This window comes from Suricata suricatta, chromosome 1 (assembly GCF_006229205.1).
Source record: "Suricata suricatta isolate VVHF042 chromosome 1, meerkat_22Aug2017_6uvM2_HiC, whole genome shotgun sequence".
NCBI classification, from domain to species: Eukaryota; Metazoa; Chordata; class Mammalia; order Carnivora; family Herpestidae; genus Suricata; species Suricata suricatta.
In genome coordinates this window covers 107,745,044-107,767,926 of record NC_043700.1, presented here as the reverse complement: position 1 = coordinate 107,767,926, position 22,883 = coordinate 107,745,044, and the positions used below count along the sequence as shown (strand labels likewise).

Below are 22,883 nucleotides of genomic sequence, written 5' to 3'. Positions count from 1 at the left end.
GAGGGGAGGCAATGACAAGAGAAGGCATCAGCTAAAGGGATACATGGTGTTGAGGAAAAGCTTTTATAAGAATAGAAGATGCCTGAATGCATTTAAATGTGTTTAGGGCAGAATCTGAAAAGAATTTGGCACAACAGAACAAGACCCCTGAAAAGTGGAGCATTTGGTGGCACAGGTTACCCTTAAGTGGGAAGAATAAGGATCTCTTATAATAGAAGGGACGAAAGAAATCAATGGTGAAGGTTGGGCACATTTTCAGTCCTGGTGGAAGGATCTGAGGGAGCCTCTTCTGTGGATTGCTTTGCTTCTTTTGTGAATATAAAACCAGCCATAGAGAGCAAGAAGAGCAGATATTAGAGAAAAGGGGGGAAAGTTTGAATTACCCACCTTAACTAGGTAAACAGATAGATCGTTCATTGTTGGTAGTTGTTGAATGAACAGGTGAATTTGGAGACTTTGAATTTATGGTGAGAACAATCTGGACTACCCTGTGAGTTTTCTCCCATGGCACCAAGTGAACCAGACAAGATAAAGATATAGAGAAGATGGACAGATGGGTTATTTCAAGAGTTGGCTTTATTCAAGTGGGCAAATGGAAGAACATTAAGATAATAGAGTTGCCAGCATCAGTGCAGTTGGTTCATGCTCACCATCTATTGGAGGAGATAGATAAAGATACAATTATTAACAATTAGGTAGGTGGTTCAGCAGTGATAAGTAAAGTCGCTGGAGCAGAGAAGATGGAGCGTCTAAACTTGGCAGGAAAGGCTTCTTAGTAAGTTGACATGTGTTGAGTGTTGGAAGAGCAGCAGATCTCTAGATGGATTGTGGGGATGGGAAGGGGTCCCAAAAGGCTCTGTGACTTATACCAAAGTACCTGCATGATAGTGGGAAACTACTGGAGGATTTTAAGCAAGGGAATGGCATGATTAATTCCCTCAAAGAGCTGTTTTCAGTGAAGTTGGTTTTTGGCACATGCACTTGGCTCACATTGAGGAACATTGTAAAAATCTGCGTTATGGTCATTGTGAGCGTGCCCTAAAAGACAGTGCCCTTTATAAGAAATTTCACACAAGGAATTTTTACCAATCAGCTTGGATTCTTTCAAGAAAGCACTGTGGTATGTTTTCACTTTATGGATGATGCAAACATGTTACTGACTTCTCTTTTTTTGTGGATGCTGAGAAACTCCACAGAAGCCACAGAGCCATACAATTTTAAACCTTATATCTTTTCATTACAACTTTCCTTGTGATCTTGAACTTGGTTTAGACCTGGTTTTCTTGGTTATTTTTAAATTTATAAGTTTTTCTTTCTTTATAAGCGTTCTTTTCCTTTGCCTCAAATTCTATGTGAAATGAAATGGGAGGATGAACTCACAAGTTAAGAAAACATGGTCTTATTTGCTTTCTTTGAATTATCATCCTTAGAGTGATATAGAATATCAGGTGGAGAGGAGGTGGTAATTAGAGGCAGGGAGGCCAGTTAGAAGGCTTTTCTAAAAGTTCAAGTGAAATATGGGTGGGGGGGGGAGCTGAACCAAGGCAATGGTAATGGAGATTAAAAAAAAAAAAAGAGGGAATTGGATCTGAGTGACATCTAGAAGGTAGAATTGAAGGGATTGGCAATGCATTAGATGCTGTATGTATAAAGGAAGGGGTAGGTGATAACAGGTAGTCAATGTCTGGAATGATTCTGAAGTTTCTACCATGTTTGCTTAGAGGGCAGGTGGGGTGGTATGTTTATATGCGATGGAGAAATATGTGATGGAGACAAAAACTTGATTTTCATGGGAGTGAACAAGCTTTCCTGGAGAGTGTGTCAGAAAAGAGTAAAAGCAAAAGTAGCATGTAGGTCAGAGTTATGAGGGTCATCACATATGATCAGGGAGAGGAGAAAGAGCTGGCAAAGAAAAATGAGAAAGAAAAACAGGAGCAAATGATGAGTAGAGGGACATGGGGACTAAAGCAAAGGGTGGTTAAGAGGGTCCCCGTGGTCAACTGCATCCAATGGTGCCAGTGGGGGGCAAGAAAGATGAGGACCGAAAAGTGTGCTCTTAGCTGGAACTAGAAAACCGTCAGTGACCTTAGTGGAGGTGTTCAGTCCTTCATTCTTCTATACATTTAAGTGATTACTATGTACTACATTTTAATCACACAATAGTGATTTACTTGATGAGGTAGAGCTAAGAGTCATTTGAGTATCAGGAAGCTTAATTCATCAAAATGAAGACTCCTGGAAGAAAAGTGAGTTTAGAATGGAAGCTCAACTTTTAGGCATAACCTAATAAACAGAAAATGCTATTTTGTTTTTTTTTTAAATAGCAATCACCATAGTTAATTATGTGAACCAAGTTGAATGGTGACATTGTAATACTGTAGAAGAACAGAACACAATTCTTTAAGGACTGTGTTTAAATCAGAGAAAACAAGCCAATATGTTCATGAACATCAATAAAGCTTTATAACAATACAATTCATTACCAACGTTTGGATTAATATTGGAATAATTACACACTTTTTACATTATGAAAATAAGTCATAAATAGTGTAAAAATAATTCTGAAGATCAACTTCTCACAAACTAGGAACCCTGAAAACAAGTTTGAAAAGCAAATAAAAGCAAATTAGAAACTGAAACAATGCAATTATCTCCAAACTGCAAATCAAAAACCATACATCTTTTGATTCGGCAATGTCAGCTGGAGAAATTATAATGAAATTGAAATAAGAAATCAAACAGGAAGAATTCAATCTTTCAATTTTTTACACTACTGATAAAAACAGGTTTGTGCCATATTTACAGTGAAAAGACACAACACATTCTTAGAATAATCAATTACATGAGACTGGCCCACGAAACATTAAGAAAAATATGCAGTGTAATGCTTGCCAAAATATTTTTTTGCATTTTCCTCTTATTTTGTATTTATGTGATTTTTTTTGGCTATATAAAAATAGCTGCACAGAGGGATGAACTTTAAAATGTAAAAAATACAAATAAAAATAAAATATTTTCTAAAGGAAAATCAGATACATCTTTTAAAACGTTATTACGTTGGATGAAACATTTACAACAGTATAAAGACTATTCACATAAATGCCAACAATTGGTAAGACATTCTTTTGTGAATCCAATTTATTAATATTTCTGAGATATGTGAAAATATCTACTGCATTTTGAGAAATGTTGGTACTTTATAAATCAAATGTAACAGGTCAAGTTGAAAAGTCTTCCTATTCCCCAAAAGACAGTTCTGTCAATAAAGCAGCATAGGGAATCTTATGCAATAAATTCATTAAAAAATCAGAAATGCCATTAAAATATTTTAGTGCTGGACTGGCAAAAGCAAAATCTACCAAAAACTTAAGTGGGAAGCTTATCTCTGCTATGGCATATAGTAAATCAGGCCAATATGAAGATATGTCAATAGAATGTGAAAAAATAGTGATGGAAGTTTCTTACGGTTTAAAATAATACAGCAGAAACATAATTGGTCAAGTATATCAATTCCACTAGAAATGAATGATTTTAACTGCCAGAATCACATGTGATTGTTCTTAATTATTTTTGAGAATATAAGGTTAGGTTGCTATGGACTTGACTTTTTAGAGACAGCAGAGGTTTTTTGTTTGTTTTGGTAGAAATTAGAAAAGTTCATTTTTGGTAATGTTAATTATTAATATAACTTGGTTATCAAGGCAGAAAAAAACAAGGTTTCAAATATCAATATTTGCATGTTCCTATGATCGCTTACTAGAAGATCAAAGCATCATCATTCAAGCATAACTTATTTCTGGGGAAGAGAATATATATTGGCCAAAAAAAAAAAAGGATGAAAAGCAATATTAAATTTTTATGGTACAACAGTAATATTAAAAAACCTTAGAAAATTAAGCACATTTTTAAATGATAAAAACATATGATACCAGACAATTTTCCCATAGATCTTGACATGCTGATTTGACTATTTTCCAAACTAGCAGATACATGTATGTATTGTAGACAGAGGACATATAGAATGAACTACCGGTTGTATAAGTGCTTACTGTCCCATTAGAACATCATGAACAGAAAGTAAATTCAAGAACAGACTTTTTTTTTTTGGTAGAAATCCAAGATATTATTATGTTTTCTATAAAATCAAATAAGAAAGGAAAAAATACTTCAAAACAGCTTCTCAAAATGGAAATGAAAGCCAGAAGAAAATTTGGGCATATTTGTGTGTCAGGTATTCTATGAATGTGTTAGACTTATCCAACATTGGTTTTGTCAGACTTAATCTGATTAAATAAGCTAAAAAATGAGGATGAAAGTTAATAAAGGCACATGGTATATGAAATGAACATGAAATAAGAGGATCCATGATCCGAGTAGGCACAGGTCATCTATAGGTACACTGTTTTGTTTTGTTTTACGTGAAGAAAGACTGGTCATTGAGCAGTATTACAGCAATCCCATGAACTTTAAAAATAAAATCACACACTAACAGTTTAGGAATGCTATTAAACAGAGAAACACAATTATCCATAGTAGAGTTGCATTGTCCAGAAAGAAAAGAAATACATTAGCACCAACAAGAATGGAAAACAATTTTAAAGCTAAAACACATACCAACTTGGCATTCTTAAAAGATACTTATTAGAAATAGAATAGATCTTGACTTATTGCCAATGTCTTTCCTGTATTTTTTCTCAATCCTCTCTCCAATAACACAAATTAAAGATTGGAAATCTTGAAGAAAAATATATATCTGCCAACATATACACCAGCAGCATAATTTATTAGTTCATTCAGCAATTATTTGAGGATTCTTTAAACTGATGACAAAATGGATGGCTGGAAAGATTTTAGTAACCAAAATTTGAAGATTATCTATCCATGGTGGTTAAGACCTAATAATTCCACTGAACAAAGAGAACTATCATTGCTTTGTTTTTCACAAGGAAATAAATGTAACAGAAGTTTATAGCTTCCTTTACTCATAGAATAAAAATCAGTGCTGTCGAATGAGCTGTAGAGCAAAAAACTCAATATACACACAGGACAGAACAGTATTCTAAAAGGGCTATGGGGCTATGTTTAAAAAAATTTGTATATAAAATGTTTCTCTTTGATATTGAGGTATTTTGTTTTGAAGCTGTACAAGTTTTCAATAGTGATTTATCTCAATACCTCCCTCTACTATAGGAGTAGAAAGAAAGAGAGTAAGAAATACAGCCACCAGATTTTTCTCAAGATACTATTTGTTTTCTTGAAGAGACAGTAGTTCTAACCACTTTAGTTCATTTTTCCAAACCATTTAAGACAAATTGTTTCAGACACTGAACAATATTTTTTCCTAACCATGTCAAACAGACGGTTAGGAAATAAATGCCCTCTATTGTTTTAAAAATGCCAAATTGGCTTCAAGTGTGGAATGTTACTAGAAATGTTACCAGTTAGATTGATCTAATAGTTTGAACATCCTTCCAATCTTGAAAACTTATTAGAAATAAAAAGAAAGCATTTTGTATAACTGAACATTCATAATATGAAAGAGATCACAAGCATCTTAGGATCTTTGTCTTATTTATAGTCATGTCTTAACTACTATCACCATAAACCCAATGAGGAGCTCATTTCCCCTCTGGTGGTGAAAACTTATGATTGGAACTAGAAATTTCCCCACAAAATGGCATTAAGTCAGGAGAGAAAGAGTATTGTCCTATGGACTACTCCTCACTGATGTTTTCCCTAATGTAACCCTTCCACTCAGAATAACCCATTTCAAAACATGCTACCAACTCTTTACTGTGCAAAGAAATGCTCAGTCTAATACAATTAATTAAGTTTTCAGTAAGTAGTTGAAAAAAAATACTCTATGGCAACTATATTTCACAGCTTTCCAAGATACAGATTTGGTCTGTGCATAAGACAAACATTTAGAAATGTAAAAAAACAAACAAACAAAAAAAGATGAAGAAATCTAAATACGGACAAAACTTAGATCTAAATAGAATTATAAGAAATAAAAATGAGTTAATACTATCAAATGTGACCAAATCTTGACTTAACCGATGACCATTATGTAAGTTACAATCATCTTACTAAAAAAAAGTCAAAAAGCACTAAAAAAGCTGCTTAACTTTGATGCTTTACAATGAACTGAAAGTGGAGCTTCTTTAATATTCTCTTCAATTATTCAAAACAAGAGAAAAGTTAGTAAAAATCATCTTGGCTATGCTACCAAGTTATTTTAGGATTAGAATACCGTTTTAAAAAATTGTTCAAAACAAATGTGACAAAAATGGAAAGAAATCTTTTCGTAATATTGCTGGGACTAGAAAGGAAAAGTAAAAAAAGAATGAAAAATATCTTTGTTTCTAGAACTTTGTAGAAAATACTCGAAATTTGCTGGATATTGTTAGGAAGGACAGCATCAGCTTCGGTAGAGCTTGTAGGGTCAGCTCCCCTACAATTTCAGAAGAGGTCATTTCAGCACACCCATTCTTGGGAGCGGTACCCTTTCCCTTTGGTGGGATGTGCACATCCTTTGTCCGCAGGAACGGGGGTTGCCATTCCAAGAATCACCTACTCAAAAGAAGTGTTACATGCCTCTGTCAGTTTCCAAAAGCACCCATATTAACACTTGTTGGAATTCAGTTTATTTTTTTTTTAAGTCCGTTGTTCTGGGTGCCTGCGTTTGTAAACCTCTTTCCTACTTGGTCACAGGAGAGACAGCGCTGGATGCGGAACGGTCCTCTTCCCTTGTCTTCACTGCCAAGGTCAGCCCAAGGAAAAATAAATGGAGGCAACCAGCTCAACCCCTTGATGTTTCAACCAAGGCGGCCGTGGGAGCCCACAATACTGGAAGCTGTAGATCTGCATGCAGCGGGGACTGCAGCTCCCTCAAAATACAAGAGCATGTGTGTGTGTGCTCTCCGCCACCTTATCTCTTTTTGGCAATAAGCCATGGTGTAACCCCCTTGAGATGACAAAAGAAATAAAAGCTCAGATGTGATCAAAGGACTCATTAAGTGGCATGCTAGCATCTGAACGACAAGCAGGTTTGGCACACTCATGCTTTTTTTAGTCAGTTTCAATGGGTGGTGTGGGCACCGCTCAATGCTAACAGTGAAGGTGAGTAGGGATGTGATGATAAAATCAGTTAGTATAGTATGTAGTCGTAGTATTGAGTCCATATTTGGTCACGATTTCATGTAAACTATTTCATGGCACTTTTTGTCCATGCAATTAACAAGTCCAAAGTAAGAAAATAGCAAGAACAATCATTCTGTATCACTGATGTGTCCATTTAAATACATATCTTCACATAAGGTAAAGAGAGACTGATTTATATTTTTTGCAGGCTTCTCACTGGTTTCACATATTGCCCAATTTCAGATGGAAGTGGAGAAAAGATGGACATGTGTACTACTTGCAAACAGGAAGAAGCAGCTATATGTAAACATATCTCAGACTTGTAAAATCTGCAATTCGATTTTCAACTATAAATATAAAAAGTGGACCATTATATATACAACTTCATGCTCAGAAGGTTAGATTCATCACTGCAGAAAAACAAACAACAGAAAAGACATACATAGAATTAGTGGTCTAGAATAACAATTCCAACTTAACATTTATTTTAAGAAAACTGGTAGAACCCTGAATAGTTTTTTTTTTTTAAATCAATGCGCCAAATGATGTGTGTCCCAAACATTACTTTTCTAAAACTCTAGGGTGTTATTAAAATTTCCATCCTAGGTTCAATCTACATTTTTCTTTTGCCACTAAGAAGTTTGTAGTTTGTCTCAATAACAATTCTGGGAAAGCAGAAAATTAGGATGTTATCACATATGTGCCATGATTGAAATATGTGTCATACACTTAGAGCGTCTTCTCTAAGCATTAGAATCCGCTGTGAATGAGGCTGAGGATTCTGCCTGCAGTGACACTGCTGACTTCACCCACACCTGACAATAATACCCTATGGGTCTTGTTTCCCCTTTCCTTTTGCTAGCCCTGCCCTGCTGCGGATGATGTGCAAGGTAAAACCTGTCTGCCATCAGGTCATCAAGCTGTCTTGGATGGGCGCCTGAGTGGCTCAGTTTATTAAGTGTCTGGCTCTTGGTTTCAGCTCAGGTCATGATCTCATGGTTTGTGGGATGTACCCCCGTGCTGGGCTCTGTGCTGACAGTGTGAAGCCTGCTTGGGATTCTCTGTCTCTCTCTGTCCCTCCTCCACTCACACTCACACTCCCTCCCACCCCCTCTCTCTCTCTCAAATAAATAAACTTAAAAAAGAAAAAGCTGTATTGGAGGTTCCACTGTGATCTAAGGTACCAAAGTCTCTGGCTGCTCATTTTGAATAGCCATAAATATTAAGGTTTTCCTAGAACTAAGTTAAGTCTCAGAGAACTGAGGGACAATGGTCTTTGAGGTATAAACTTATAGAGCAGGTCTTGGGGAACTTAGCTTTTAGTCAAAAACCAAAAAAACCATTGAGAAAAGTAGAATGCCCAGTTCCTTAATTACAAACATTTGTTCTTTTCTCTCCAAGAAAAACAGATGCTACAGTAGGTGTGCTTAAGAGGCTGGGTACTTTGTGACCTTTGGAAATGGAGTTCACTCAATGTTTCTGCATGTCATGTCAATGCTGGAGAATGTCCCTGTGGAAGGAAGTACACGTTCCCTCAAGCTCTCACTTAGCTCAAAATTCAAACAGATGTATTTTTTGGGTACCAATACTTTGTAAAAAAGTCTATGGAATTTTAAAGATTCTTCCCCCCCCCCCCCCCAGATTTTAAAAAATGTTTTTATTTATTTTTGAGAGACACAGAGAGAGAGAGAGAGAGACAGCACAAGCAAGGGAGGGTCAGAGAGAAAGGGAGACACAGAATCTGAAGAGAGGCTCCAGGCTCTGAGCTAGCTGTCAGCACGGAGCCCCACGTGGGGCTTGAACCCATGAACCATGAGATCATGACCTGAGCCAAAGTCAGACACTTAATCAAATGAGCCACCCAGATGCCTCTTCCCCCCCAGATTTTAAAACTTAAGTAAAAAAATTGTGTCACCTTGTTTTAGGAACGTTTTGCTGCAAATATGTCAGCCTGTTTAAGTGAAAACTAAACCCATTTAGTGAAACATTAAAACATATGAAGCCTATATATATTTTTCCTAATACATAGTTTTTTAATCTCCAGATGAGAATGGATAACTTTATTAGCCTGAAAGTACTTTCTTAACAATAAATTCTGCCACTTACTCACTGTATGAATTACACTGAGAACTAGTATATTATTATTCCTTAAAATTTAGAAAACAGAATTACATCTAGAAAAAAATAATTTAAACAAAGATTGAATAGTTTTGCATGAAAAATTAGTTTTCAGAGTAGCATGACCAAGGAGACTTGCTCATTAATTACAGTACTTTATACCTGCTCCCAAACTATGAATTGTCAGTCAAATATTTACCACCATGCTTTAGAGGCTAATAAACATAACAGTGTTTAAAAGGGTGGTCCATATAAAACAGGACTAAGAGTACGTTACTAGGCTTCTTTAAAAAATACCACTTAAAATACTGATTTAACTAAATAAAATTTGGGATCACATAAGAGATTTTAGAACATTTTATTTTTCTAATTGTCTCTTTCCTCCTTCCTCTTCTCCTTCTTCTCCTCCTTCTGCCCTTCCTCTTCCTCCTTCTCCCTTCTTTTTTGGAGTGAGGAGGTATTGAGCAAGTTTGATCACAGTGATTTGCATTTGTGTGTGTTGGGGAGTGTTGTAAACAGTACTGACATTTTCTTATTTGAGTTCTTTATGTAAGAAGATGTTAGATTTAAGAAGTCCTTAATCCTATGTAGACTGTACTGCATATTCTGTGGAAAAATGAATCCTTAAAAAGGAATTTCTGATTTTCTGATGCTACTCATAATGCTACTAGGATTAGCCATTTCATTAAACATTGTTACTTTGCTCGGTGCCATTATTACTATGCCCTCACAAAAACAAGTGATTTACAAGTGGCAAATAATTACGAAAACCCAAGTTTTGAGTAGTGTCAGAGGCTGGATAAAGTAAGCCTTTCAACATCTCCCTCTATGTAAAGTGTCCCTATGACTGTATTAAAAAGTCATTACAGTATTAGATGACAGGTCAACGGTTAAAGAGTAAATGGTAATTCCAGCTCAGGATGGTATTAGAAATTCTGAGAACAGGGGTTCCGATGATGAAGGATACTTCTCTCAGGTGAAGAAGAATATGATGATAGGCCCATCTTCCTGAGAAGCCCTTGACCCCAGCTGTGATGGAGCTAATTATCTGACTGGCTGAAAGTGCGTATGGAGAGCTGCTGAGTAAATGATACTCCTGAGACATTTCTTTCTGGCCAAGTGAGGTGGGGGGAGGGCTGGGAGCAGCTAAGCGGGAGAGTGAGTGACACAGGCTCTCCTCACCCATCGAGCTGATGAGATGAGACACAAGGAGAGTCAAGTTCCCCTTCATCTCTCTGCAACCCTAGAGTGCTGTATAGTTTTGCCGAAGACGCATGCCTGTCAAAAATTACTCAAGAAGCCACAGGGTGTTAGAGAGAAAACTCCAATGTGATCAAAGCAGCATGATCCTTCCCTCTAGTTCATTTTTCCATCAGTGGAATTTCTTTATCCTGCAGTAGCATATATGCACAGTTCTTTATAATTAGGTTCACACCGTTATTGTGTGAAGGCTTGGTAATCTAACTAGTGCAGCACCAGCAGACCTCTTGCATGCTTAAAGTTCTGCCATTGCTTTACAGCATCTACTTCTTGTTCTGTTGGATACTAGCTCTTGCCCTTGGAAGTTCAGAAACCTCTTTGAACTTCAGTTTCTTCACTGGCATCATTGAGGATATAATACCTCATTGAGGATATAGGGTTATTGTGAGGATGAAGTAAAATGCTATCTCCTATATGAAAGGGCTCATCATACAGCCTTTGTACATAGAAGGTTGTCTATGACGTTCCCTTCCAGACAGGCTATATACACAGTGACCACAGCTAGCCACATGAAGAGGCTAGAATAAATTGATAACATAAAACCAAACCCCAACTTAAGTATAACCAGATTCTCCTAAGTAAATTATCAATGAAGAAAAAATACTGCGTTTACACTTTCTGCTTTCTCAGTTTTGAAATTAATATTGACAGGGTTCTATCATGTATTTGCATGTTTGCCTAAGTAATTGAACATACACAGAAAAAGAACCACAATTAAGGATAGTTTTAAATAGTAGGGGGGACAAGGGGTTTATTGATAAAAGCAAACCATTGTCAAGACGCACTGCCCTTTTCTATTCCACAGAGAATTTGATAGGGAAGGTTTCCAAGTTACAATATTTGTTAAGAACTGTTTTCACTCATCAGTTTAGGAAGAAATCAGAAGTAGACATATTAATCAGTAAAGAACCTGGATATGGAATTTTGCTTTTTAATGCCCAAACAACTTCCAGGAATGTCAAATTCAAAAGGCTTTTTTTAAATTAAAAAAAAAAAAAACGGCTAGGTGAAGAGAAAGGGAGAGTGCTTCTTTTAGAAATAATACTGTAATGCCTACCTTCTGCCAACAGCCAGGCATGGGTAATCCATCCGGCCCCTGTTTTTAAGAGAAGAGCAAGAATTCCTCAGGTTCCACAAAAGTGAACATACTTCATTATTCACATGCTTAGAAGCTTAAAAAAATGGATTTCTACCCATTAGGTGGCTTTAGTTGTAGGCATTTTTTTTTTCAAATTTTCAACTCCCAATAAAATACCCAATGTTAGTTAAAGTGAAGAAAATAAAAATTTTTTCTAGAGTGAGGACACATTTTGAAAATACATATAGAAAAAATTGTGCCTAATTTTGAAAAAGAAATTTACAAAAGCATAGTGGTCTACTCAGTTCCACCTTTAGAAAATAAATCTGTACTATTCCTCTTAATTTCATTAAAATACATCCTACAATTATCTTTATTAAATAAACAGAACTAATTCCTCTTCTTGGCCACTATGGTCTATGGTTAAATGCATGAGAGTGAATCCACGAATAATCAATGATGAACCATTTCTATCTGAAGTTTATAGCTCTTCACATGCCGGTATCTTTGGCTTTTCTATGTTGAAAGCAGATATAGTAGAATATACTCAATTACTTGAATTAAAAGATAGGCAGCCTGTCTGTATAGCTTTACAGTGAGATGTTATCCATAGGATATGTCAATTTTTAAATTAAAATAACTTAAAAGCTTGTTATCAAATTCTGAATAAACAAGGGAATCCTAAATGTTGCACAACTTATTTTCATTTAAAGTGTAAGCACTCTTCAGATACAAATGATATAAATAAGGCAGGAAGAGTTGATAGTTTATGAGGCATGCTTGTATTTTCCCCTAAGAAAATGATTGTAAAATACTATTTATTATCAACAACAAGAAAACAAAATAAAACACTAGGCTTTTCATATTAAGATTTAATACCTATAATCATTTGCCAAATATATTTTCTCCTATAAATATAATCTCTTAAAAGGCTTAAGAAATATAACGTTTTCTTTAAAGACTCATGCTTAGCACTGAAGAATAATATAAAAACATGCAGACCAAGTATAACAGTCAATAAGTACAACACAACGCTAAAAAGTTTTCCTTTATACCTCAGAAAATATGAATATATTTTCTTGTAATATGTAGGAAAAAAACACTTTGAAATAGCTTTATAAGAAATCTGGGAAAAACTTGGTAACGCCAGATTGGTACAAGGAGAGGATCACCCAGTAGAATTTTAGATTTTAGTATAAGGAAGATTTTGGGTTCATGCCAATGGGGAGAAGGGAGTTCTGTCTACTTTAGGGAAGTGAGTTTCAAAAGGAGAGACCATTAAATTGAAAAGGTTATGTGACAAAGAAGGTTGGGCTGCAGACTATTATCATCTTTAGAAGCTCAAAGAAGTTGGGCTTTCTTCCCTGGGGTCTCTGAACAGCATTCCCTTGAATTGGTTAACTCTTGACCAAAGAAGCTTAACCCCGTAGGTCTGGCTTATTTATGGCCTGACAGAAAGAAATTCAGTGGAAGAGGCAAAATGCCTTTATTTCTTTCAGAGAAAAGGGGGGAAAAATTAGGGGTAGAACCCAAAGTTATGTCCTAGCAGTACTTTTACATAGAGGATGTTTATGTAGTTTTAACATATTTGTTAATCCTTTATTGACTAGATTAATATTCCCCAGAACACAGACATTGCATTCGTGTCAATTGTGAGAACAAGGTCAGGAGATTAATTCGCAGGCATCAACAGAAAAGCGTGCTTGCCCCCTTCGCTCTGCAGAACTGCCGGAGGCGCTATTCATGCACATGCATGTAGTGTGTTTGTCATGTAAAGCTTGTTCCAGAAGTGCCACTTTACACTGATAGAGATGAATATGTAATAAACAAAGGAACTGCATGCAGGGTGGTAGGAAAGAGAAATACTGTACCAATTGGCAAGGGGCATCCAGCCCATCCAGGCCAGGCTGGCCTGGCTCCCCTTTTTCCCCCTTAACGCCACGGAATCCCTGTTTGTAAAGATTAACTCATAACGTTACTAACACAAGAAATCACTTAAGCACAAATTCTGCTGAAGAAATAATTACAATAACAAAAGGCTAGGAGAGGAGCAATGCTGAAGGACAAAGTAACACCCACGGAAGTTGGACAGAATAAGAGCTCGACATATCCCTATAATTAGGACTTGTCTGGGAAGTGACTTTGTCTTTTGAATGGTGTGGAATAGCACTAGTTCCCCTTCGGATCCCACATTCACTTTCCAATTGTACATCAATATTTGAGTGTTAAGCAACCAAGCGGAGCTGGTGGTCAGAGACAAGGCGTGGCCTGTACCAGGATAGCCCAAGATAGATGTTCTATCAATCCCAGTCAGCACCCCTGCTGTTACGGGCGCCTCCAGCTTGCTCGTCTCCCAGTTTGTTCCTTTACACATGACATCTGGAGACAGTTCTATGAGTCAGACATACCAACGGGCAAGGTGCATCTAATCCAGGAGCACCCTGTTCTCCTTTCTCCCCTTTAGGCCCCTTTTTGCCTTTCTTTCCCTTTTCCCCCTGTGGATATAAGGGTTTAAATAAAAGACAAGTTTTATTTAGGGGGGAAATAATGGTGATTCAGGAGATGGTGTAGCCAATAAAAGTCTGGAAGGGTATTTACCACTGTTTTCTGGTTTAGGTAAGGCATGATATTATAAAAGATAACATGCTTCCAGAGTGACAACGGATTCTGGGCAACGGATGTAGGATTTTACTTAAGATACACAACAAGATGAGAGCAGAAGATTTAAAAAGCCAACACATCAAGTGCTGACTTAGACACCACCGCCATAGTCCTAGTGAATGAGGTGTTTTTGCCACGGATCTGGTGAGAGGATGACAGATACCAATTGTAGGGAAGTCAGCCAGTGGCAGGTCAAATTCAGAGGATTAACGAATACCCAATTTTCAATACCTTGTCATCTCGCTTTTTTCTAATCCTATACCAGATGAAAGCCACACTGAGCCAGAGGAAAATGAAAGAATATAAACAGCTTCTATCTTTTTGATCCAATTTTATGACATTAGTTTTTGTAGCTTTCATTAAGCAATAGTCAGTATATTAAAATATCCTATTTTTAAAAACTTTTTTTTAGGAAACTAAAAGCAAATACTTTCTTCATTAAGTCAGGTAAACAAATTTTAAACATGCTGATACTTCTCAGCCTTGCCAACTGGAGAAATGGACTTATTTATAAATACAGGGATGTCCTTTAATTCACTCTTACAGATCTCATGCCAGGTGTTCACAGTGGTAAATGGGTTTCCAGCTTACAATGTAACAAAAGCCAAAAAAAATTCTGTTCAAGAGAGGGAAAAGCAGTTTGGACTCAGGTGAGCTAATACTAAAAATGAGGTAGGAAGGATAATTACATAGTAGGAATGTAGCCATGGAAATTAGTATTTAGGCATCAAGGTAGAGGTTGTGGAAATCTGCATGGATCATGGGAATGGAGGAATTAAGGAAAGGAGGCAAAAGGAGGAGAAGGAAGGAATGCACCTCAGCTGTTTCTTATTAACATAAATATCTCTGCATATTTATAGACAAGAAGTTGGTGCTGTACAGAATACAAAATTCTGTGCAACGCATATTTAGATTAGTGTATTCATTCTGCACTCAGGAAGGCAGTAACAATAAAAGTGGATAATTTCAGAAACAAAAACAACATCAATATTCAGAGACATATAAGATATATATGAGATATGCATTCAAATTAATGCATTCATTCTGACTGTGTGAGTGAAAGCTCTTCATTTATCTCCTGTGTGCCAAAAAGATTGCATCAGAAGGCTCAGAATCAAAAACACTTGGGTTTCTTGAATACTGGGGAAAAAGAGAAATTCCGTGTGGTTTAGTTAATCATGATCAAAGACAAAGACCTGAGAACCCAGGGTGAAATGTGAGCAGGTGTGACAGGAAGTAGAATGGGAGGACCGTTTGGGACTAAATTGTTCACTCATGCAAGTTCAGTCAATATCTTTCCTCAGCAATTCCATAACGTCAATGCCAGGACATAAAATTGATTTAAACATGTTTGGGTGAGCTGTCCTCTTCTAGGGGGTGGTAGACACTTCTTCACATAGGTCAGACACATGTGTTGGGTATTAATAATTTAGAATTCAATTCATTATTTGATAAGTCAACAGATCAATACTCGACAGAAAAGTGTCACATAAGTGTCAACTCTAACAGGCCACAGGAATCATTTTTCAGTAATATTTTAGCAAACCTCAAGCCTTATGGAAAACAGACACTATTGTACAAAGAATAATGAATCAGCATTATTATTAACATAATTTTGTAACGGTTAGTGATTCCTATGCAACACAAAACCATCTGCCCTTATAGGTATGAGCACATGAGGGCTCTTGCTAATTTTTATCTCCCATGTCAAAGAATGATATACATAAAGTGTTCACATTTGGATCTAATTTTCCTGAATATAAAACTTCTAATCATGGAATCTGAAATAGAGAAATATTTTTGGATGAATGATTAATATTATTCTGAGGATTAAATTTGTAGCTTTGTTTTCATAAGTTATTATACTGGTAATTTCTTCTTTGTTTAAAGGATCATTAAAATGAGTATTCCCATAATGGTGACATACTTTTGAGTGAATAAGATTTTAGACTCATATAACCCATTAGGTAAATATAAAATAAATGCCTATAATCTTTAAAGTACATACACCTTAGGCTACAAGCTCATGTGTACAATTTATCTCAAACCAAAACATGTGTATTTTATCATTAGAATTTGTAATTTAAAAGGAAATAACTGTTTTTAAGGTTTCGGTTTCCTTGTCTGTGAAATGGAGATAGTAACAGCACCAACATCAGGAAAGTGTTATTAGGATTAAAAGACTTAGCATAAATAAAGCTTTTGGGAAAGCATATCATAGGTGTTCAAATGCGGTGATATTGATAATGATGATGATAGTGCTTTTACATAACCACTGACCTGAACTCTCTTACCAGTGAGGAGCTAAGTAATGTCTAAGGTTTAATGAACACACAGGAGGTTTAATACCCTTCTTTCTTTGACAAGTCTAATTTGGCCTTGCTTTTCTTTCTTTTCTCTCTCTCCCTTTCCTTCTTTTCTTTGTTCGTTCATTCCTTCCTTCTTTCTTTCTTTCTTTCTTTCTTTCTTCCTTTCTTTTCTTCTCTCTTCCTTTCTCTCTCTCTTTCTTTCAAGAGACAGAGAGAGCTCGAGTGCGGGTGAGGGGCAGAGGGAGAGAGAAAGAAAATCTTAAGTAGGCTCCATCCCACAACCCTGGGATTATGACCTGAGCTGAAATCGAGTCGGATGCCCAACCAACTGAGCCACTCCAGGCACTCCTGGCCTTGATTTTCAATAGCAATAAACTTCACTGTTAAAGAGAATTTATAGGGTTTTGAACAGTGTTTTGTTAAGTGCATAAATTAACCTGAGAAATAGAATTGATTTAAATTTGAACTGGGAAAGTACAATTTTAGCCACTTTAAGATTTTCACTATTGCATAAAGGTGCTGAGTTTCTGTTTACTTCTTTTGCTGTATCCAATGTTAAAAAAAAATTATTGTTCAAGGACCAAAATGATTGTTCAAAGGGGAGAGGAAAAGAAAAAAATGATTTTAAAAATCCATAATCCAAAATTTGACTTCAGACATAACACCAATTTGCCTAATATTGGGTGTTATACACCCTGGAGCCAATGGTCCTGAGATAGAATGTAAACATTAATGTCATAAAATACATGAATATTTTCATTTAAAAATATCTCCAGCATCTTAAGGTGGTGAGCCCTAGCCCCTGCACAATGGTGGACTCACGGGGTTTATCAGTCACACTGCTTGCTCTCCATTTTCCAAACAAACAATCATGACACAGGACACATCTTCTGTCTCTCTACTGGGAATGTTGTCCATATAAATGAGATGTTGCTACAGGAGTAGGTGAGCTCTGCCAGAAGACCCTTGCAGCTTTGTGCTATTCAATTTTACTTTAATGCAATAAGTGCCTTTTTATTTCATTTTCAAGAATCCCCAGACATCACATCTTTCAACAAATTGATCCCAGGTAGTCAAAGATTGTAGCCTGCCTATCTGGGGATTATAATTTTTTTCTTCTATGCTAGACTGTGCCCTTATTTCTAGGGCTGTAGCCTTCTTCATTGCTCTGTGAAGACCTGTTTTTTTGTTTTGTTTTGTTTTGTTTTGTTTTTTTAGATCAGGCATCAGTGAGTTTTTGGAGCACAGGATGGAGAAAAAGTAGATGTATGAAAGAATCGCACAGGCTGAACAGCAAAGCACACGGCATGAGAAAATCAAGCAGGCATGTGCTGGAATGAAGAGGTCACCTTTTCTCCCTTTTCTCCTACATCACCCTTCTCGCCTCGTGGACCGGGGAAGCCCTATAGGATAAAAAGTAAACCAAAAAGAACTATTAATGTAACTGTGGCAGAATCATATTGAAAAAAGTAGGATTTCATGTTCCTGAATGCAGCTATGAGGAGAAATGGCATGACCAATAACCTCAAAACTTAGATAGTTAAAGTAGCACAGAGAGGCAATCATTGTCTAACATCTCAGTATATACATAAAACACATTTCTTGCTTTTCTCCTAACACATGTATAGAGGAGAAAATATCAGGATCCCAGTGTGAATCCTGGGAAGTTCATTGATTTGTGTGGCCTTGGGCAAATCACTTACCTCAGCATTTTATGCTTGCACATAATAGGTGCTCAAGGAAAAGTAACTACTATTACTTTTGCTATTATTATCCACATAATACAGGCTACTATTTTATCCACATACTACAGTGATCATTTCAAGAGGCATTTACTTTTAATGTTCTCTATTTTTATAGCATTATGTTATTATAAGGTATACAGACACTTTATGCTAAAAGGAAAAAATATTGCACAGCAGCTTTGAGAATAAACATAGCACACCGTTCCCTAAAGGGAGCATGTGAAAGATATTTCAATTTTATGCATGGTTTAAAATAAGTTATTCAACTGCCAATGTGCAGGGTATCCCTAATTTGGGAAAGTATTTCAAAGTGCCATTATCAACTCTCAGTTATTAACTTTATACTAATTATGTGTTTTGCTTTTCTGTTTACCTCATGCAGACATAGTGGTATATTTTATATTGCTGTCTATATGCACAGCAATATATGCTGTATGTGTAACTATGTGCGTAGAAAAAAGTATTCTTGCTGTTATTGATGATGGAGACCATCAGCATCTATTATAATAGGAGGATGTTCATTGTACATATTACTTACATCAAGACCAGGCTCTCCATCTTTCCCCTGCCAAAGAACCATAGTAGCTACATTAGTGTTCCTACGTTTCATGAATAGGTTATTGTTTTATTTAAGGCTGCCTGGACATGCAATACTAGGATTAGAACAACTACTTCAGATATGTGAAAAAGAGTCTTTATTGATTAGTCATACAAATTTTTCTCACCAAAACAAGTGAAGTGACTGTTAACGCTGCAGTTAAGGGTCATGACAATTTTCTTTATTCTCTATTAGGTTACAGAGCCTGATATTTCACTGAAGTTTAGTGCTTGGCAATTTATCAATCCAGGAGTAAGTTGGAAACACAAATACTGTTTAGTTGATTGAAAAACATACCGGCACTAATAGAATATGCAAATCAATACTGCTTCAATTTCATAACAGTACTTGGCTTGTAAATGAGAAAGAATGTGAAAAATGCTTATTGTTAACTATCATTTTAATTTGGCCAGATGGACACCTTGTCTATAAATAGACACTTGAGGGTGTGAAGGTCACAACTTAAAACTGTTAAGTAAGCTTTGTCAATCAATGATCCCCAAATATAAAAGGAGTCACAAGATGGTTGTGCAAGATTATGGGGGCAATGACCCTACTGTGTTACACAACAGGGCCATCCAAAGTGACTGGGGAGTTGCTTTAATTCCGTCAATTAGATTTTGTAATCTCTTTCGAAATCAGCATCTCTTTCAGCGCTGAAGTAATCCTGATTTAAATTTATTTTGGTTCATAAAAACTGTAAGGTGGAAGGCATGTGGAAGGCATATAGGGGATAAAAACTTCAATGTAGCATATGTTTCTATTGTAGTCCTACCCTACCCTATTGACTCACTTATAATGAGCTCCAAGGCAGTGTTCTGAAGCAAACTTGAAGCCTCAGTTTGAAGGCCATATAACTGGGAATTTTCAGAAGACACAACATTATAAACATTCTGTGTTCTAAAGATCTTTTATCATTGCAGTACGTTAGAAAGGTCAGAAACATCAAAATCATTGTAAATATCAATTTGAGAAATAACTTTTATTAGCAAGAGTAGTTTTAGTCAATAACCTATGAGAACAGATAAAGTCTGAAGAAGCTAAATGAAAAATCCACACCCACTTTTGGCAATGACCTTCCAAGGAAGTGCCAGTTATGGGCATTTAGAGGTGCATATGGAGGGCGTTAAAATTCGACTTTCAGGTTATCCTGTGGACAATCTCTGATCCTCTCAATCTCCAGAAGTGTGTGTGTGTGTGTGTGTGTGTGTGTGTGTGTGTGTGTGTGTGAGAACAGATGTGAATATGACCCATGAAGGACATGGTTACACTGGTGTCATGGAGAATTAGTGGGTGATTCTTTGCTCTTTCACGGGGTTAGTCTGCCCCACCAGGGAAGGGTTAACCGTGCTGGTGTCATGTCATCTATGCATGCTGGAGGTGGAAACAAGAGAGAGAACTCACAGGCAGACCATAGGGTCCTCTGGGTCCAGGCTCTCCCATAGCTCCTTTTTCACCCTAAAATGAAAGCGGTAAAGTTCAAATCATACACAAATGCGTATATTCACACACTTCCCTAATGACCTGTGTATAAAGCCTCCGTTTGAGGTACCTACCGTTCTATCAACATTCCAATGATTCAGGCTCTTCAGGGGTCTCTGTCAGTAACACAGTAAAAGAAACCCACATTTGCATATTTTATCAAATTACCTCTGAAAGAACAGTAAGAGTGTTGCTACCCAGTTGTGCAAAGGATTTGCATATCTAGAGTGCTATACTTGGGCTTTTTTGACATTAGTGTGAAACATTTAATTGTTACTCATTATTTTAGGTTATTTTTTTTAATGTAAGAATAAAATGGTGTTTTATTTCTTCTATCAAATTCTCTTCTTCAGCAGGTCTCTTCCTTGACCGCCCTGGCCCTTTAATGGGCTGTATTTTATTTTATGGCCTCCCACCCCAGGAGACAGGCATAGTTATTCCTTGCTGTGCCCCTCACTAGAATATGTACAGTGGGGTGCCATCCTCATGGCTTATAAGAGTGTCTGGCACATCAGTTAATTGTACTTGAATTAATCAAGTCAAATCAGTACAATTATGCACATGTTTTGCTTCCTTTCTGAAAAAGAAAGTTTAAAAACTTTTATGCCTTCTACTAAATGTCCAAGAAGGGAGGTATATACTACCTTCATCACTCCCTCTCCATGAGCCTATTTAAATAGGACAGTTGCCCCAGCTCTAACAATATATGTGATCATGATAATCTTGAATGCTTGTAAAGAATATGGTGAGATTGGAGGTGGATCTAGAAATACAAATAGTAATAATATAGAGATGTTTTCTGCATTTCAAGTAGTGTTTTCTTTTGCTGACATCTCGAAAACTAAAGTGTTCTCCAGTATTTAGCATGCAAACTTCAGGAGTAATGGTGATATTTATATGAGTGATCAAAAAGAAAATATTACCTTTTTTTTATCGCACCTTTGAAGAAGTTTAAAGGTTAGCAAGCCTTTCTCGTGGCTAAAATGCAAAGTCAGCTGGTAGCTGTGTGTGCAGATTCAAGTAATATGCTGTGTCCTCTGTACTCCAGATTCCCATGAGAGCAAATTTCAAGTCACAATTAACATTCTTCTTTAACCTAAACTGAGGCGTTGGTGGGGCTAATTAGCCCTGTCACCTAGAGGCACATATATATGTGTAGGGAGTTTACCAACAATAAATATGATAAAATCTTATTGAACTTTTGCTCATTATTACTTTGTTTATTACGGAAAGAACAATTTCCAATCAGTCGGTAAGGTGGCCAGGCTTTGAAATGAAACAGATTTAAATTTCAATTCCAGGTTGGCACTTACTGGCTGTGTGGTCTTAGGTAAACTTGTTAACCTTTCTATGCCCGAGTTTCATTGGCTGTTAAATAAGAATAATAATACATATTCTGCAAGACTTTCTCAAAAGATTAAATGTGACTATAAAATATTAAAGTATATGTTACCAAATCACATGTCCCATACATAAATGGTAGCTATCATTATTAATATACAATCAGACATCTTGTTTTTAATGAAAAAGTGTTGGCAACCAATTCAAAATAAATATCTTTCAGTTTGACCTGGCAGTGTTATTTTATGATTTTTTAAAATGGTGGTGATGGTGGTGGTGTATATGTGTTTGTGTGTGGAGGTAGGATGGGAGGTGGAGTGGGAGGTAGGGGTTTAAGAGAGGGTTCACATAACCTGGAGTAGGTCTAGCTTGAAAGCTCTCCACAGATTCTTTTGATACTGACTGAGTACTTTCAGCTTTATTGGCTTTATTTTGTTTTTAAAATGAAATACCATGGCTTGTTTGAATTAAGCTGTCACTAAGATACTCGTTTGTGGAACTCCTCTTAAAGAACTGCTCACCCCAAACAATTACTTTAAGGTAATGACAATTCCATTTCACTTGCCAGTGACTGCTTCAGAAGAGGACATATGTCCGGACTCTGGCCAAGGAGATGTCGAGGGAAAGCGATGGGGAAGGTTCGCTTACTGCTAAGGAGATGATGCCTCACTGGAAGGGAGGTTTGTAGGGACTGTGACCTGCTGGTCTGTGATCAGAAGACAAAGCCAGCATGTGGAAAGGGCACAGAAGCAGAGCAGAGAGTCCCTCCTTTGAATATTTTGTTAGATAAAACAATTAAGTTCTTTATTGCATAAGCCATTTTGAGTTGAAATTCTGTCACTTAGAGCCAAAAGCATCTTCATGGTCCCAGCTTGAAAACTTTTAGGGATGAAATATGAATTTGAATATAAAATATGAAATGAAATAGGGACTCGAATATGTAGCTTCTTTTCCTGGGTTAAATAATTCCTGAAAAACTCTTAAGCCTCTCAAATTTAACACCCTTCACAGAGTTCCTAAGCAGTTACGAGGCCAGATGAAGAAATCAGCCCAAGGCAGGGACCATCAGGTGCTTCAAGAGCTCACGCTGTCACTCATGTTTTTTGACAATTTCTGAATAACAATGTCCAGTGCCAGGTTTCTTTTAG

The 22,883-nt window shown here is 36.6% G+C and overlaps 1 protein-coding gene and 1 long non-coding RNA gene across 2 annotated transcripts in view; one reads left to right on the top strand and one right to left on the bottom strand.

Moving 5' to 3' along the window:
• The window catches only part of LOC115294291, a 31,116-nt gene extending 24,113 nt beyond the window's left edge, over positions 1 to 7,003 (top strand). The window contains exon 2 of the long non-coding RNA XR_003909802.1: positions 6,715 to 7,003. This is a non-coding gene — a long non-coding RNA (uncharacterized LOC115294291). The remainder of the gene's footprint in view (positions 1 to 6,714) is intronic.
• Positions 7,004 to 13,085: 6,082 nt separating this feature from the next.
• COL25A1 (collagen type XXV alpha 1 chain) overlaps positions 13,086 to 22,883 on the bottom strand; it is a 39,371-nt gene continuing 29,573 nt past the window's right edge. The window contains exons 13-17 of the mRNA XM_029951352.1: positions 20,317 to 20,370; positions 18,853 to 18,879; positions 17,919 to 17,972; positions 13,471 to 13,548; positions 13,086 to 13,091 (exon numbers count right to left, since the gene is read on the bottom strand). Of these exons, the coding sequence (XP_029807212.1) occupies positions 13,086 to 13,091; positions 13,471 to 13,548; positions 17,919 to 17,972; positions 18,853 to 18,879; positions 20,317 to 20,370 (219 nt within the window). The remainder of the gene's footprint in view (positions 13,092 to 13,470; positions 13,549 to 17,918; positions 17,973 to 18,852; positions 18,880 to 20,316; positions 20,371 to 22,883) is intronic.